This window comes from Tetrao urogallus (genome assembly GCF_951394365.1).
Source record: "Tetrao urogallus genome assembly, chromosome: 5".
NCBI lineage: Eukaryota > Metazoa > Chordata > Aves > Galliformes > Phasianidae > Tetrao > Tetrao urogallus.
The window spans coordinates 12,580,767-12,599,551 of record NC_136818.1 but is presented as its reverse complement, the minus strand read 5'-3'; the positions used below and the strand labels follow the sequence as shown (position 1 = coordinate 12,599,551).

The window sequence follows — 18,785 nt, the reverse complement described above, 5'->3', positions numbered from 1 at the left end:
TATGACCCATTTGCTTTTTAGTATTTCTGTTCAGTGAGTTCAAAGCAGTCACTTGTTAAAAAGACAGATCTTTTCTCTTATTCCCACTGTAGCTATTACACCAGTGGTAGTTTTCCTTGTTCCAAGTCATTCTTGTTCCAGTACTTTCTTTATTTGTGTAAAAGCTATTATTATGGAATTGTTATTAACCTGAAACTGCAGCATTAGAAAAATAGAAGGAAAAAAAAAAAAAAAAAAAAACACCCAGAAAAAAGGAAACGTAGATTCCAGTGGAATATGTAAGTGCCAACTCTTGATAATTTCTGAAGTGCTTTTATAATCCCATCTTTCTATTACATATGTGAAAGGCCTACAGGAGCCATCAGAGCCTCTAAGGAGCTGACTGCAAGGCAGAGACAGGGAAAAATCAGACAACTAAATCCACAATTAGATGCACAAAGTAAATGGAACAATCTGCCAGTGACACTGACTTCTGTCTGGAATGCAACCAAAACCAAAACCTTATAAGAGCAGAGACATCAACATTTTAGAGAAAATATTTGTGCCTAAGGAAGAAGAAATGTAAGTACAGTCATATTCATAATCCTGTCATATTATTCATGCACGTATGTTTTGCAAGCAAAATGCAGCAGGGATTAAACACAGTGAATGTCTTAGTACACAAACTAAGCTAAGCAGATCGGCACTGCTGAAAAGTAATCAGTTCAAAAGACCCAATTAAATGTCTCACAATTTAAGCAAAATAAATAGCCTAAAGCAATGTTTATTTACTAATAAAAACTTTAGTAGTGCAGCATCATAATGTCTGAGCAATTTACACAGATTATTCACACTGAGCGAACACGAGCACAGCATCATGCCCTGTGGGTCAAGCAGGTTATAGATGAGATAGGTAGGGTTGGGTACGAACGTACGAGCTTCATGGAGCAGCATTTACTTAGGAGGCACAGTACTAGAGCAGAGCCACAGCAAATCCAAGTGCAAATCTTCAAGCACAGTGCCTAACACCCAGCTGCAACAGACTCAGAAGAGAAGAGATTCTCAGGCAGAGATCATAGGATAATAGTAAAAGCCCTTTAAAACCTGTTCTTGCAGCACTGTAGATCTTTGTTATCCAAGGCTTGATATTCAGAAAATTCATAATGTAGTTAAAAGTTGAATCACTTAAGACAGCTTCTGAATCATTACTGAATAGCATATGAATAGCAACTTGAACAATTACATTATTGAAAATGCATAGCTTTATCCTTCACATCAAATTGTACAGATCTTAAATACTTTTCTAAATATCACCCATTTTAATTACTAGAGTAAAGTACTTTAAATGATAGAGGCGATCTGTTACTGAAATTCTTCTGAAACATGGAAGTCTTGATACCCCTGTACCACTCACACTCTTCAAGACAGTTCAGCACAAAGCAGGCTTCAATCACTGTGAGTCTCACAAACTCAGCAAAGCTCTTCTGCTTGCAGAAACATATGCCCACTGTAACTGCAGCTTAGCCTCCAGGTAAGCAAAACTTACTAATTATAGAACTGACCACTGAGGCAACATGAGGTCCTTTGGTTTACCTTTAAAAAGAGCAGGATGAACACAGTTTCAAATGGGACGTGTGTGTAGGCTTGGGTCCTGACCTTTAACACACGTATCCCCCAAGTAATGAAAATATATTACAACCTGTATCAATTAGGAGCAATTATTTATAAAAATGCTCACCTACTGCAGTTTGAATATAGAAAAGCCATCACATTTTTAACAAGGGAAATGGGAAATCACTATGGGATGCCCTACTTAGATTAAATTAGCAAGAAACTTGTTATCAGACCATATAAAAGATACACCATAATAAGACATGACCTTGCAGAACCTTAGAGCCAATCTGATTTTTTCCCTCTGTAACCCTTCCTAATTATCTGCAAAGTTACAGACCCTTTTGTGGCAGGTTATTTTTCTGTGAATAGTGAGGGGTTTGGGGCTTTTAAATATTTAATTAGTCTTCTGATATGAGAATTGTTGCACATGACAACTGCTTCGATTTTCAAACTGTGTTCATCCTAATTATGTTCAGATTTAGTTTGGTCATCCCAAACCTCTCACTCTTGTAATTATTTACTCCTTAAAGATCATTCAGTAGAGAAATATTTTTCACTCTGATGGCTCTTTCTTTCCACAAATGGCTTTTCTGGTCCGTTAATTACCCACTCAGAGGATTAGAGTTTGTAATAACACAAGAGATCCTGCATGTAAGATGAGTTTTACAGAGTGAAAAAAAATAAATTGTTTTTCGTAAACTTGCCTAAGGGAATATCCCCTTTTTGGGTTATAATTTTCATCAGCAGAGGCCATGTGCCACCACTGCATCTCTTCCAACTCCACAGGGCTGGGGAGTGATTTGTTTGCTTGGCTCAACAGAACGTGGAGCAAAGTGCTGAGCAAGAGGCCAAAAGACAACTTGGTTATTTTACAAGATTTATAAAAGTGCAATCTGCTAGCAAGCTGGTACGATCCTTCTGCTCATCACTCTTTATGTGGATCTCATGGCTTTAACGATATATATATTGAACTGATAGCTATTAACAAAATTACAACTTTTCTTATTTCATCTGCTCATTTTTTTTTCCAGAAATGCTGTCCCTTGGTAGGTCTTTAACCAACTATGTAACAGTGGTATCATTTTCTATTAAAATGTGTCTGAGAGTCCTCACTATAAGTACTTTCTTTTCTTCTGAGAGGAATGCCAGCCACAAAAGCACTGTTATTCATTACCCGCAGTGATGGCTGGATTCAATTACCGTGTGGAAAGCTCACTAGGCTTCCAGGTACAGGACTTCTCCAGCAGAAGCATATCCTTCTGCTCCAGTCTGGGAAGCACAATTCACTTCTTTGTGACTTGAAGGTAAGGGATTAAGTTAAAACTTCCTGTTTTAAACCCAATAACACTTAGGGGATTGCTTTTGTTTGCTCACTTTTACATCTCCAAGAATCCCGTGGATTGTGTGGCTTTTATTTCTATGTAAGTCAAGCACATTCACCTCTGTAAGAAATCCATCAGAAAATTCAGTGGCTTGACACTGTCAACATACAGATAATCTTTAATTGTGTCAAAAATATTCATAATCTAATCCTTTTATCAAACTGTCTACCACTGAAGGAGTCTCATGTGCCTGAACAATTAAAAACCCCATGTTAGCTATACATGGTACTGTATTACATTTGATGCAAATCCTTTTCTATTGAAATAAGCACTGGGCTGACAGCAGGAAGTGGCTGATAAGAAAGCAACAAGGCATTGCTGATGGCATTCATGATAACTGAGCACTAACTCATAAGTGTTCTGTCTACAGCACATTACCCAAAGTGCTCCTGTTTTAAATGCGGCTCCAGGAGGTGTTCTTTTGCTATAACTCAGCCAACAAAGGCAGCAAAATTATCTAAGAAAGCTGGATATACAAAGTAAATGATGTTTTTCATACCCATCAGTGATTCTGGCACTAGAATAATACATTTGAAGGCAGTATCAGTACCACTACATCCTAGATGAGAAAACACCTACAGCTTCATAAGTGCAATAGCTGAGCTGACTTCAATACTCTTAAGAAATTCAGTTAACATGGAAAGGTTATAGGTTATTGTTACAGTTAAATAACTCAGACTAAATTCGTGTATCATATGGTCATAGAAAATGGAGCACAAAATCTGGGCAGTATTGAACAATAATTTTGGAGTGCTGGAAAAATACATGCATTAAACTCATTTTAAAACCGCTTTCTTCCCTATATATATGTATATGACAAGGAGCATGATACCTGAGAAGCAGTGAACAGTAAGGTTAAAGATCACAGCTGCATAGATTATTACTAACAACAGAGGACAGATGTTCTTGCACATACGACAAAACATGTATCTTGTGATACGAAACAACATACAGCTCTGTGTCATTAAGTAGTAGTAAGACTTCTTCCTGTAAGGTGCTAGAACTGTACGACTTTGGTCACAGCAACTTGCTCCGTGAAATTATTCTGCTATCTAACTTCTTTGACAAACATTACAGAACCTGGAGTGAGCAGGGGGTGTTGTGTGCATGCTAGAAGAAAATAAAAATTCAAAGGCTCCTGTAGTTACTGTACTTCAGTGAATAACTGAAAAAACACAGTCCTCAATATTAAACTCATAGTAAAGATTCTATATTGACAGTGTACTACGAAAGACATTTGACATGGAAGAATTCTGTGTCTTAAGAGCTTTTCCTCCCCATTGATGTGCCTACAGCAGGCTAAAAATACATCAAATACTGAGTATTCAATCTATGTAACACTCTTAAGACTGCATTAACTTCATTGCAGTAACTTGTTTTATAGGCTCAGTTCATCATGACCTATAAAATGTTAGGCTGAAGTGCTTTAAATATCTGCTAACACCATGTGCAAGCCTGGGAGTACAAGGCACTGTGCTGTGAAGCGGCAAAGACGGCGCTCTTCTGAGAAAGTAGCACGCACTCTTATGTCACTGATATAAACAGGGTAAGCATGCTAAATTATGTATGAAACAGGCAGCCCATCTTTATATCCACAGCAGTAATTCTAGTTGAATTCTTTGTTTGATTTTATTTTACCAGTATGATAATAGTTCTTAAGCTTGCTTCTTAAACATAAAAATTGTCTATCACAATAAATTAAAAAATATACGTGTAAACTCATTTCAGCCTTAGTTACTGTATGAAAGAAAAAAATGAAGACCTTTTTCATTTGTGGCCATAGAATTTTTGCTAATTATTGTTCTGCAATACGTAAGAAATAAAATGGAAAGAGTCAAATTATCTGTGTCTTTCAGTAATCATGGCCTATTTATTAAGCAATTAGATTGCAATTTCTTTATTAGAGAGATTAAAAAAAAAGAGAAATGCTTTAAAATACTGCTATTGCTTGTATCTTTGATCCTTAAACTTTTCCATTTCAGCAAGCTCATTAATGTCAAAATGTCATGAATATGACCGCCCCTTTTTAGGCTGTATAGCCTGGGTACATGCGTAATCTATGGGATTCAATAAAGAAGTTTTTTTTCTTGTTGAATTCAACTAAAAAGCTTAATTGAGCCACAGAGGTCAGAAGGTTCTTTTTATTATAAGTAGGAGATTATTCTGAGGCAGAAAGAAGTTTCCAGAATATGAGATCTGCTCATTTTTATACTACTCTGTGGACATGTTTTAATTTTTAAACCATTGTTACTGTTCTCTTCTGAATAAAAAAGCTTCACTGTAATAATTTTAAAATTCTATTTCCTTTGTGTTACTAATGAACTTTTCACTTTCTTTCTGAGAGCTGGCGTTATGATACTAGCAAGTAGCCATAATTTACTTACGTATATGTAATTCATAATAATCTACCCTAATTTCCGATCTATACTCTGCTCTGCCCATCTTCATGTACCTTTTCCATCTCAGTTCTGTTTACTAAGTGATATTCAACGGATTTCCTATAGTGCAATGAACCTTAACAGGCAGCTTTTAATTGCCTCGCATAGGAAACCACATCACTATTAATTCCACAGCAACAGTATAAAATAAAACTATTGCTTCTCAGACTCTGGAGCAATTAGACCTCTCGGCTATTTGGCTAACTCTGCTTCATGATACCCAGTGCAGTTAATTATATTTTTTGATGTTAATAGTCTCTGTCAGTTTCAAGCATAACTCCTCTTTGATGAATATTTAAATTATATTTGAATAAAAAAATAATCTTGGTTACATTTCATATTCAGCAGTCATCACAGCTTAATAAAGGTCTCCTCGGCAAGGGTTGAGATAAATGGTTATATGAACACATGTAGAAAGTCCTAAATCAACTTATCAGATAACGTGCCTGGTTTGGCTCAGTGTTACAGAGGATATATTGAGGTGGGAGGAATTAATAGGCTTCAATTATTACAGCATTATTCCATATGAACTGTATTTGACACAGTAATAATATATAAGTAAATTAGAATTTTTTAATACTGAACTTATGAATGCAACTGGAACTTCTCAGGGCTACACTAAAAATTCAGAAACTGTATAAAAAGTCACATAACTTTGTCCAAGAGAAAGTAATATTCAACTACAAGGTGCTGAAGGTTAGACAGCATTGCTTATGTCAAATCCTCACAATTGTGAATTTTCAAGAGAGGTAATTAAATAATGGAAGTATATAATATATGATTAGTTGTAGGCTAAGCAGTACATACAGCTAGCACAGATCGTTTCAGAAATCTGAAAAAAAAAAAATGCAAGAAAGCCACAGTCTGAAGAATCTATTTGATGCAGTACTCAAATACACAACACTATAAAATGATTAGAAATGTATGTATACACATACTTTAACACATAAAGAGCAAGGAAAGGGATGAATACATATATACCATCTTGCTAGACAAGATGTATGCTGACCTAAGAAGAGCTTGAATTTTTTTTTTGCCAGTAATAAGGGAAATAAAAGCAACTTAAATATATATGGAAATACTAAGTAAAATACGAAGCTACACCCTAGCAAAATAATTAATTCAATCTTTTTTGAACTATATCTAAATTTTAAATGTCATTAGTTGGTATCAATGATTCTTTTATTGTTTCTTTGTAGCTCATCCAATGCTGTGATTACAGTAGTGCGCGTGTGTGCTTGAACATGCGTAACATAATTTCCTCTGCAGAAAATAATAAGAGAACACACCACAAAAACACTAGTAAGTACCACTGAAAGCTATTCCACCTTATCTTACTGTTCAGAACCTTAGAATTTGAGGGTTTGTATTTAATCAACTACGTAATACCACAGTGGAACAACTCCATTAATAAAAAAAAATAAAATAAAAAAATCAAACACTGTTTTTAATGAGCAAACGAGACCTACTACTTTCATATTAAGCATTAACGACCGTGAAAATGAACAATGTTAGATAAGGTTATTCTCAGTCATGGTTGTTCCAGTTTTTTTTCCTGCAGTAAAGCCAAGGACTATGGTATGCGTCATGAATATTCTAGGCTTTGTGATTATGCCTACTTCATGAAAATATGCTACGTGTATTACTGCTTTTTCTCTCTGTGAGTCATATCTAAGTTTTGAGACTAACACCCAGGAAAACAAAACAAAACAAAACAAAAAATCAATCAGGCCAAGGCCTGGTACTGTGAAATATGCAGTTCAAAAAAAATAAAGAGCATTTTAAGTTTCTTCCGCAGAAAAATACTGACGGGGTGGCAGCTGTACTAAGGACCTATGTCTGTTTCAGATGAGCAGAAATCTTCATTTATTAAGGATACTTAAAACAGATATCAAATTTTGATAGCCTTATATGTATGGTAAACGTTTAGAGAGGCTGCTGTCAGCAAGCTGAAGGTGATACTACTGGCATGCCAAAGCAAAAGGAGAACCTCACAGATGAGATGTGCACAAATACCATAGCTGCTCTGCAGCACATGAATTCCGAGAATTTCCCTCCACACATCACCCTATGCTATCTTGTGATCAATATTGGTGCTTCTCTGACACAGAAAGGACAGAAATGCAAGCGCTTAATGATCAGAAATAGCAAAAGTCAAGGTATACCCCTTGCTCTGAGATACTTTCCACAACATAATATCTGTAGCAAAGGGAGGCAATCTCCATCCACAGAAGGAAATGCAAGGGAAAAAGCATGAATGGCAGCAGGGGTCAGCAGAGCCTTGTCTGAACCTGGCAGACCCCAAAGAAAACCTGCACCATTACCACAATTACAGGCTTTTTTCAAGGGCACACAGGCAGTTTTGAAGGGCAGAGGATCAAATCCTGCCCAGGAAAACTGTCTTAAGTCACATTAAGAAATGCAAGTGGGTGGCATAATACTGTTAAAATGCTTCTTTGTGGAAATGCTGCCAGAGCTCTAATTCTGTTTTGCAGTGACCCCATAGCTTGTTCTGCTTTCTGCTACAGAAGATGTGCTGAGGTTTGTGTTGTCCAGGCTGCTTCACTTTGATGAGGGAGATTAATCAGTTACAGCAGAGGTACTACTGTCCCTCCCAGCCAACAGCCTACTGGCAGATCTTCCGTATTCACTCATGTTAGGTGAGAAATCAAAATAGTTTTCACTTCGAAGAAAACTAAGACAGTATGAGTGTTTCTACTGCAGACCTGACAAGCAGGAAAAAGACAAAACACTCCAAAGATGTGTTTTCTTCAAACAAGAACTTATTTTGCTTTCTTCCAAAAATGCTTAACTCTCATTTGTTTGAAGTATTTTTAAAATTGTGTGTTTGTTGGACATGTGAATGGATAAAAAAGAACAAATATCCCTGTTCCCCCACTCGTCATGTTGGAGGGATTAAGTAGAAAACAACACCTCAGAAAAAGGAATGGTTTCAGCCCTTCCTTAACCTTTCTCTAGATCACCCTGTGGGCAGAAGGTGCTCCACTTCCATTTTGAAGACCTTCACTTGAGTGCAACTGGCCTGCGGACTTATGATGGATCTAACAGATTATGAGCATTACCACGTGAGAAAAGTTCACAATAACAAGAATGCAAGCATGAACTGCTCACTGCTGTCATTGATGGACATGGTAATGGATGGTACAAGTGTTCCACAGGCTAGGGACAGGACAGGATGAGTGCATCAGACAACATCCTGACAGCTGGAAATGATTTATGCCTTTTTTAATCCATTTACCTTCTGCAGTAAAATTTTAAAATGGTATTTTGAAGAATTAATTCCCTAAGTTTATCTATAATAATATATATATAATTTATATATTTTTATCTTTATGCTTATGTATTACAATGAGTTTGCTTTTAGTGCATAGTTAAGAAAGAAAATGATAGTTACTGAATATGGAAGAATGATACATATACATTTAACATGAAAATTTCAAGACCATTTCACAGTGCGAGATTGATGCAACTTTCTGTGACAAAACAGTAATAAATTGAATATATCAACTGTAAAACTATATTGTTAATGATGTATGCAAAATTTGTAGTTTAAAGAATAGGGAATTTTTCTTCAATGATTGCAACTATGGTCTCTGCGTCAAAGTTCAGATCAGAAATTCCTCTTTAAAACCTCAAAGTAGCTTTAGCTTTTACTAGGAAAGAAACAATGCTTTTTGTACTGAAGTCAACATTTATTGAGCTTTCAACACTCTACATGCTTGAATTATGCCTCAGTGTATATTTATTCCATAGATTCAGTGTTAGTAACTTGTATCTGCCAGACTAACTACGCACAGGTAAAAAAAAATTCAATTCACTGTACTGAAACCATAAATGTAGTCAAGGGGTCTAATTTTTAAAATAAACAGGAACTTTTCCCGAGCAAAAAGTTCAGGATTAGGAAAAATTATTTTTATAAAAAAAAAAAAAAATCCATTTTTAATTCATAAGAGAGAGGTTCCACCATGCCAAAAAGCTTTCTGCAGCTTAGTATTAAAATATAAAATTGCATACGCAATGTTTCTGAACATTTGAAATGTACTGAGTATGTACTTACACGTACTTTCAAATATCTGTTCTTATTTTAAGCTAATAAAACAGAAATCCAATGAGTGTGTGGTATGTATGAAATCCTCAGTGCCTGTCCTAACAGCAAACCATGCCCAGGTGCAGCTGGAGCTCACAGAGCGGGGCTTTGAAGTGGAGGTTGGAGGCAGAACATCCTCAACACCCAGGCAGTTTCAAAATAACTCCAACAATCCACCTGCAATCTACTAACAATGGAAGTGGTTGTAAGTAAATTTTATCCTGTTAATTTTCAAATCTCTGCTGCGTCTATAAAGAGCAGTATTAGTCAGCCTTACCGACTTCAAAGTCTTGTGACAATTTCTAGCTGCAGCCGCAGGAACACACCTTACGAGTGAGCAACTGCAGTAATTTCCTCAAGCTGCTTTACATTTTCAGTTTCCCTGTTCCTGTAATTCCTTTTTAAAACAGAAAGGAAGCAGGAAAAATTTGTCCCTGGTAAAGGAGAGCAGAGCACCAAGAAGTTTGACTGCCCAAATATACTAGAAATAAGCTTATTTCTATGCCAAGCCTTAAATCCTGGTAGGATCTCCAACTTAACTACATACAAACGCTGGGGTTAATTATCAGAGAAGTATGGGAGGGGGGAAGGATTTTCTAAAGGTCTAGTCCCTTTTCTTCAAAGCTTCAATTTTACCCATGCTACTCTGAAGTTTAGAATCTAAATACATGAGGAAGACTTTATTCTAGAATAATTGGGAAGTAATTTCAATCAGGAACTAAAAATTTAATAACCACTTTATAAAGGTAAAGCATAGCAGTGAAGTCATTAGTGTTCTAGCTGGGCTTCCTAGGAAAACATTAAGTAAAAAATCTTCTAAGAACTGTAGAAAAGAACGAAAGAAGGGAGAATAGCTGAAGTTTCTCAGATAAAGAGGAGCTGATGCAACACAAAGTTTGCTAGAATCTCGAAATCTCTCAAAACATAGCAGCAGGTGTGATTGGCTGTGTTAAAAAAAGCTCATGTTATTTTTCGATCTTTAGATTTCACAGTATTGATCTCATTAAGCTAGTGTTTTCGCATTGTAACTAGAGTAAATGTAGTTGCTCTACAAAAGCTGTGGAGTAATGTTGCAAATGAATGATGAGTATTTAATAATTGACTCAACTACTTTTAAGTACAGATCTAAAATAGACTTGGAGTGGTGAAAAGTAGTGGTAAAGATACAGCTGTCTGAAGCGATAAAAACATTTCATTAATCCTTAAAAGTAAACACTCTAAGATGTTAAGTAGCAATGTAGAAATCATTGCAGCTTATTTCTGAAGGTATGGAAAAAAGTTTTCTTTGTGTTCATTTGTTCTAATGGATGAACTATTTTTTTCTAGTCAATGGAAAAAGAAAACCAATGAGTCTGACAGTCCTTCAGGTGAGATATTTCCTAAGCACTTACTGCCATCAAAAAACAGCTGATGTGATACTTTTAGATAACAGATCAAGGACACGAAAGGAGTGCCAAACAATAGTTTGCCTTAGAAAACAAACAAACAAAAAATTACAAAAAAAAAAAAAAAAAAAAAATTACAATCCACAATAAATAGATGAGATGCAGGAATTTTAATATTTCCATAACACATTTTCAGCATTCTACTATGCTTTCAATACAGCATAAATTGACCAGTTTTCTAAAAAGATTAAACAAGGCAAAGGAAGCAAGCTTTCCTACTTAATGACAGGATCTAAGAAAGAATACCATGAAACAAGACTTTCCAATTACTATAAATGCCACACAAAAATAGAAAGCAGCACATTAAACAATCTTTGTCATTTCTTCAGAAATGAAATAGAATGAAATTGATAAATTCTTCTTGAGCACAGACAGGCTGAATCAATGTCATACATACGATCGCATACTATTGCATATTTATTTTGGCCTGTTGAAAAAGGGGTAAGACTAGAAGAGCAAGGAAGTTCAAAAATATTGTCTGCTACCATCAACCTACAGTTGATAAACTGAAAGGGGAGGATTGAAATTTCAGCTTTCCAGTAACAGTTTCATGTCACTTTAAGCAAGATTGTGCCTCTGTATTTGTTTCTGACTGCCTTAATCTGTGTATTTGCAGTGAACATAAGGAGGACTTTGATCAAAACACAACATGCATTTTACACAACAAGGAAGTCTACAGAGAGGCACTACATTTACAAAAGCAATTGAAAGGAGTTTCAAAGGGAGTTGACAGATTAGAAGATGATGACACTGCTGCTGCAGTCTCAATGGAAATCTGGCTTGATCTAATTAACAGCAACGAACTAGAACCACAAAATGATAATTCAAACATGATTTAAAGAAGTTATATCACCTTTTTATTACCTAAACAATGGAGCTTTTCCCTCACAGATAACAGAACAAGTCACAGGTTGAACACAGAACAGGAATAAAAGGCTTGATATCCTTAACTTTACTCTACCGTATGGGAGAAAAACCTCCCATTAATCCTGAATATTTTTGCTCACTGTGCTCCCTCAACTTATGACCAGTTTTATTTTATTTATTATTTTCTTTCTTTTTTATCTGTAGAGAAAAATAGAAGGCCAAATGCATTTTATGTAGTCTTAGGATATCCTTCAGTTTAATGAGTAAAAATGCTAGTGAATGATTTGTGCTGACACTTCGACAACTGTCTGTATGAGCGGACGTAAGCTCATATGCAGTCTACAGTACAAGAATTTCTTTGCATCTTGGTTCTGAAGCAAATTCTGTACTGGCTCATCCTCCATCTTATATGACAGTCACTGTCGCTAACATCTAATGTAGCTAATATAGCATGTGCTTGTATGCATACATACACACGTATAATGACATACTGTCATCCTGGCATTTTCTACTTTATGAATTATGCGCATGGGAAGCATATTATTAGCTGCTTTCAGAAGAAATATGTATGTTTGTCAGGGAATCACAGAACGACCAAGATTGGAAAAGACCTCTAAGATCATCCAGTCCAGTCATCCACCTATTACCAATATTTCTCACTAAATCATGTCCCTCAATACAACATCCAAATGTTTCTTGAACACCTCTAAGTACAGTGACTCCATCACCTGTAGAAGCTACAGCCATCTGAATACCAAAGTGCTCTCTGACAACTTAAAAGACAAGAATATAAGGAATCTCCAAGTAAGTGAATTGTTTCATTTTCCTTACGCTTATATTCTTGCTTTTTCCTTTTGCACACAATTAAAAAAAAACTTCCTTAATTGTAACTAGTAGTTGTTAACTCTTTCTAATACTACTGTATAGAAATAAACTGTCTCAATATCAAACTTAGAAGTGCAATACAGTATTTTGTACAGTATCACTTAAGATTTTTTTCTCTTTGATCCTCAAAATCACGTATATACTTTTACCTTTGTGTCATAATTTTGTAGGCATCGGGAAGGAAGCATTCCGTGTTCTCCATCTGGAAAGGGTCAGCATCACAGATCTTGTCATCTGTCCGTCCATAGTTAGCACTTTCTATCATAATAACATCACTTCCTGGACACCGGAGGTCAATGGAGTAGCCTTCACAGGAGAGCTCTCTCCTAACCAAACCAAATGGTAGCGCTGCTCGGCTGAAACCTGAAGAAGAAAAACAAATGAGATTGAGTTTAAAGGATATATATTTTTTTTCTGTGGCATAGGCAGTAACTCTCAACAGTATGCTAGAGGTAAAGGAAGTGCACCTTTAAACAGTTTGACCCGCTACCAAGTGAAGCAGCCTTCATGAACCTGTCACATCCTGACATCACTTCTGCTGTGTCCTTAATCTGAGAAGAGAGAAAATTCCTCTTCGCTACTTCTAACCCTTGACAAGGCAGCATGCCTGCAAGGTTATTCTGTGCATTCCTGTTCTCACCTCTCTTCTCCCTGCTTCTTTCACCCTGCTTTGGGCACAGACAGGTCACGTTGGAAAGTGGGAAAGCAGTAGAGCAGGCTGGAGTTGAAGAAACAGAAGTGATTTAAAAAACAAAGCAAAACAAACAAACAAACAAACAAAAAACCTCCCCACACAGAAACAAAGCCATTTCAAGTTAATTTTTATCTCCATTCCCAAATAGAGTTCACTTTCTTTTGCTCATCTACTTTATGTGCCCAGCATGGGTGTGTCTGCAACACTAGATCTAATATATATTCTGATACCTAACTAAACTTCACTTCTTGCTATACGTTTTAAAGAAATTAAACCACAGGAGGAGCAAAAAGACTTTGAACAAATGCATAAATGACTAGTACAACAAACTGCAGATGAGCACCATACAGAATCTCTCTCTCCCTCCAAAAAAATATTTCAAGGAATTCTTATTTTGTAAACACATTTTTCTGCTTGAGCAAATTCTAGTAAATAGGTAACCTCTAATGAAGTAATATTAATTTATGGAAAACATACATACAATATCAAAAAACTGTATAATCCCTTGTACATAGCTACTGGTATATTATTATTAAATAGAATCTTTCTGTCTCTTACAAAATGAGGGCACTACCAAGAACTAGAGGACAAGCTGAGTAACACGGTAAGTGATAAATACCTGTATCTTTAAAATGATCTCTGATAAATTTTCAGCAGAATTACACGTATTTCCTTATTTTTTTTAAAAAAGTTGCCCTCAGAGAGCAGCACAAGGCCATTAATATTTCAGTGCAGGCTGTTGGGAGACAAGTTGTGACAGCAAAGAGAAACAGCTAGTAAGTATACAAAGTTGGAACTCTACAGTGTTTTGAAAGCAAAGAAAATAAGCTTTTTTTTATTTAAAAAAAAAAAAAAAAGAAGTCTGATGCATTAGAAGAGGCAAGGAAGCTAGGATCTAAAAAGATCAAGAATAACTTGAGATAACCCCTTGATAGTAAATTTTCATATGAACCAGAGGCTGACACTTTTTCTGCTGAATTAATGATCTGTAGATTCAAACTCCTACCATATGAACGTGATGATCTGCTCCGACTTTGAGGAAGTGCTGCTGGTAACCGCCATGCTGATGTCAGGACATGGCTCCCTAGCAGCCATCTTCCCATCCACCTGTCCTCCTCTCTGTAACACCACTGACTTTTGCTCAAGTGGATGATGTGCAGAGGATGAGCACCAGGCCACACTGCGCCCAGCCTCTCTGCACGCAGCTGAGTTTGCTTCTTTTAAATTTTATGCATCCTATGCAAAAGGGGGAACTGCTACCCTGCCAATGCTTTAGTATTCGCTAATGAGAGAAAAGACCATGTTGCTGTGGAAAGCACAATTCCATTTAAAATGCACTTCTGGCTGAAGGTTTGGCTGAACATGTCATATGTAATAACAAACACTATTATTACAGGCTTGCTGAAGTATCATGAGCTGAAAGCTCTAAAGAGTTGAAATGCGAATCTATTGCATTAACACCCTATGTATTCCTCCCATGCAGCAAATTAATACAATGAAGACAGAATCTGTGCACAGCTCACTGAGGGCATGAAATAGGCACGGAGAGGGGCCCAAACGAGGCCCACACCACACAAACATGCAGCAGTTTTTTGATTAATTACCATCAAGACAGCCACAGCGGGACCAAAAGAAATGCTGCTGGTGACTGCCATTCCTACGTCCTAATAATCCTGTCAAATTTAACACCATCCCCATAAAACTCGAACCCTCCAGCTCACAGAAATGCTGCCTGCACACCTTGCAAACAGCAGAGCTGCCTCCAACACGGGCTCAGGCAGCATCCTCCCACGGGAGCCCCCTGCATGCCACTGCACAGCCCTGCCTTCAGGTTTCCATCAGTAAGGAAAGTGAAACCACTAGTCCTGCTGCCCAAAGGGGAATTCTGCCAAACAGGAGAGGCTGCAGGCTGATAACCCTGAGGTCCAGCATATGGATAGGTACGCTGTCAGGCTGACACAACCATACCAAGCTGGTTGTGATGAGCATCAAACCCTTCCTATAGACCCAGCAGCGCAGCCAGTACTTCAGACAGGATGAATTCAAAGACAAGAATGCCATACTTCTGCAGAGATTAGCTGCCTGCAAATCCGACTTCAACATCTGCAGCATTTGGGCACTGCTGAAAGCACTGTTCACGTATTTCATCCTGCATAATTTTTCCCCCTGCAGACATCTAGGAGAAGTTCCGTATTAGGACAAATATTCAAAATACTACACCAAGGTTAGGTCACCACCAGCAACACAGGACACACCAGAGATTGTTATGTACCTGCAATATTGCAAAAGCAGCAGTAAATAGAACCAAACAATGCAGCATGTGTGAGGTGGGAAGACTAGTCTAAGGAATTGTCATGGCACAGAATTTTAACTAAATAAAATAAATAAAATTTAAGTCCACTAACAAAACTGCTGCGATGTTTATTCTGAAGCTTTATCTGTAATCTTTCCCTATCAACAAAGAAAAAAAAAAATAAGCATATCAACAAGCAAAGTGTAATTCAATCCATCTTGCAACCCTGACAATCGAAGAAAGAACTAGTGGGAGGCCCTGTGAGCAAAAAATCAATATTGCAGCTTTGTGCCGTGCAAATGTGAATACTGCCAAATAGCAGTGCTTAGGGTAAAATGAACTGTTTTGCTCCATTTTCTCCTCTCTGAACAAATGATTTTGAAACGACAGCTTTTTTTGGAGCTATAAAATGTCAAGCAATAACTCCCTGTGCTTTAGGCAAGTGATTGGAATAAATACCTCTTGGCAACAGGTGCAATGACTTAGGACTGAAATTCATTTACATTCAGGAGATAATTCCCGATAAACAGATGCACTGCCACAGGATGGAAGCCTGAAAGACCGGCATCTTAGCACTGCTGCCCAGTTCCGCACTATTCCAGGTCTTTTCAGACATAAGCATGTAGCTCTGTCAATAATTACTGTTATCACCAGTAAATTCGTATTTCCAGTGCAACTCCTCATGAGTACTTTCAACATCGTATTTTCTAACCAACCTGCATTCAGCCTGCTCAGCTTTGCCTCGCTATACCTTGCAAAAATATATTTTGTTTGGGTGTCCTGTACAGCCGAAATCACCATTCCATCCTTGTGCTAATTGCTTCAAGGCAAACTGAGCAATGACATCAAAGGAGGAGTGTTCCTGTAAAGAGCTTCCTGATCACCACAAACACTTCTGGGGCCGGGACTGGCACTTTGCATACATCATGAACAGTAACCCACATAAGATCTATTACTTATCTATTACCAAATGCCACATCTGCTACTGCATATGCTGTCTCTGATTCAGCTGTATACATGCATGGGTTTTGCCTTTTTTTTTTTTTTTTTTTTTTTTTTTTTTTTAAATGAAGGAAGAATAATAGCTACTGAAAAAAAGAGCATGGTTTCTGTCATGCTGACTGTTTTGATTATAAGAAAACTTCCTGGCAAACATGTTTCCTGCACATTTTATCTGCTCACAAATCAGTTGAGCTCTTTACTCAAAAAAAGAAAAACTTCTTTTACAAAATCACCATTTTAAGGAAAAAAGGTAGAGGGAATATTCAGTGGTAATAAGCATTCTTTAATGCTTTACTGATCAATACAGAAACACTGAGAAAAAATATCAAAATGAAACATCACAAATAAAAATCTTCCCTCTTGTACTTTAGTCTGTGAATTTAAAGCATACATCTCCTACAAAAGAAATGTATCTCAGAACTGTGTTTCTGAAATATATCAGATTCACATTTGGCTAAAAACGCTTAATATAAATTTGCAATGCCTTATTTACCACTGGTTCCTTACTAAGAAATGATTTGTCTATAGAAAGATAACCTAAATTTGTCAAAGTCCAAAGGAAAGTTAATAATTCACAGCTTCCTGCCCACTAGCACTCCATCTTTTTGAGCTGTCAATAATAAGAGTGTGTGCTAAGTTTGGTAGATAAAAGCAAAAAGGAGCCACTACATTTGAATGTTCAACCCATACAGAGGAAAAATACTGGAATGTAAACAGGCTAACATCAGTACTTCTCAACATCAGAAGCAAGGAACCTTTGATTAAAACTTAAAGCACTGAGAGAGTAAACATGGAAATATAAAATTATTTCAAAGAATGCAGATACTGGAAGAACTGAGGTTCCAAAACAAATCTTTGCAGAAATATACATAAAATCTCAGTGAGCAAGGAAATACTGCTTCTTGTGTTATTTGGCTCTAACAGAAAGGTCTTCTAAAAAGAGCACATCTTTTGAAACAGAATGTTTACAGTTGTGTCTTTCACAATCTCTTTTATTTTACCAAATCACGAAACATGATGGTTCAAGTTCGACACAAGATGAAGTAATGCATCTTGGGCAGAATTTCAATAATATATGTTGAGCAAACGCAGAGCCCAGTAAAACCTGCACTCAGCATCCTTTCAGTTGCTTGGTGAGGTGCAGACGCGTGCACAGATGTTACACAGGGCAGCCGAACACACTTCACCATCTGAAAATCGTGTAAATTCTGAACATGGGCTCTGCAGAGCATTTATAATTCTTGAAAAAAGCCTCAGCTTCCTGCATTTTCTAAAGAATCCTAGGAACTATGTATGTCAAGGGAGGCTTTTCTCTCTATCTCTCAGCACCGTAAACGTTTCATATAGATAAGCATGTGATTTTGTTAAACAGCTTTTAAATTATCCAATACTGGTCAGCAGATCACTACCAACAACTACAACGATAGATGCAATTTAAAATGACAACTGTGCTTTCTAATTCTGTCTTTGAAGGGGAAAAAAAGTCCTTCTGGCAAGCATGTCTATTAAAAGATTACACTGGCACAGTGAGAGCTTCTGATACTGCACAGAGGTCTGGAGTTCACAGCACTCTGCTCCTCTTTCACTGAAAGCTACCAGATAGCACACGAACAGCCAGAGCTGTGGCACGGCAGACAAAACCCCACTGTTCCAGTCTGGATAAAATTAGGCAGGAAGCGATCATTTCAAAACTATTCTCCTGTATTCTTTGCGGTTTTAAGTATAGACTCATTATTTTCATTTAAGATGATGCAAGCAGGGGACAGCTAGAGAAAAAAAAAAAATAGTTATTAAGTTATTGAAGGAAATCTATTTTCTAGGAAGAGACTTTTTTTTTTTTAACCCATTCATAAAAATGGGATTAACTGAAAACAATGTACATGAAAGTGCGTCCTTAATTGGAACTTTAACAAAGAGGTCTTAAGCCCTAATGAACACACTTGATCATTTAAATGTGCACATAAATTACACTGAAGCAAGACAACCATTTCATTGAATAAATTAATTGTGAGGGATGATTTTTAGCACTGGTTTCCAGAATTCAGTTTCTCAGACATACTCAGGCATATTTTGTTTGA

At 36.8% G+C, this 18,785-nt stretch overlaps 1 protein-coding gene across 9 annotated transcripts in view; it reads right to left on the bottom strand.

Moving 5' to 3' along the window:
* The window catches only part of ADGRL2 (adhesion G protein-coupled receptor L2), a gene marked incomplete at both ends in the record, with an annotated part of 123,054 nt that overhangs the window by 56,865 nt on the left and 47,404 nt on the right, over positions 1–18,785 (bottom strand). For all 9 annotated transcript variants that reach the window (XM_079535359.1, XM_079535360.1, XM_079535361.1 and 6 more), the window contains one exon: positions 12,868–13,081. In XM_079535359.1, the coding sequence (XP_079391485.1) occupies positions 12,868–13,081 (214 nt within the window). The remainder of the gene's footprint in view (positions 1–12,867; positions 13,082–18,785) is intronic.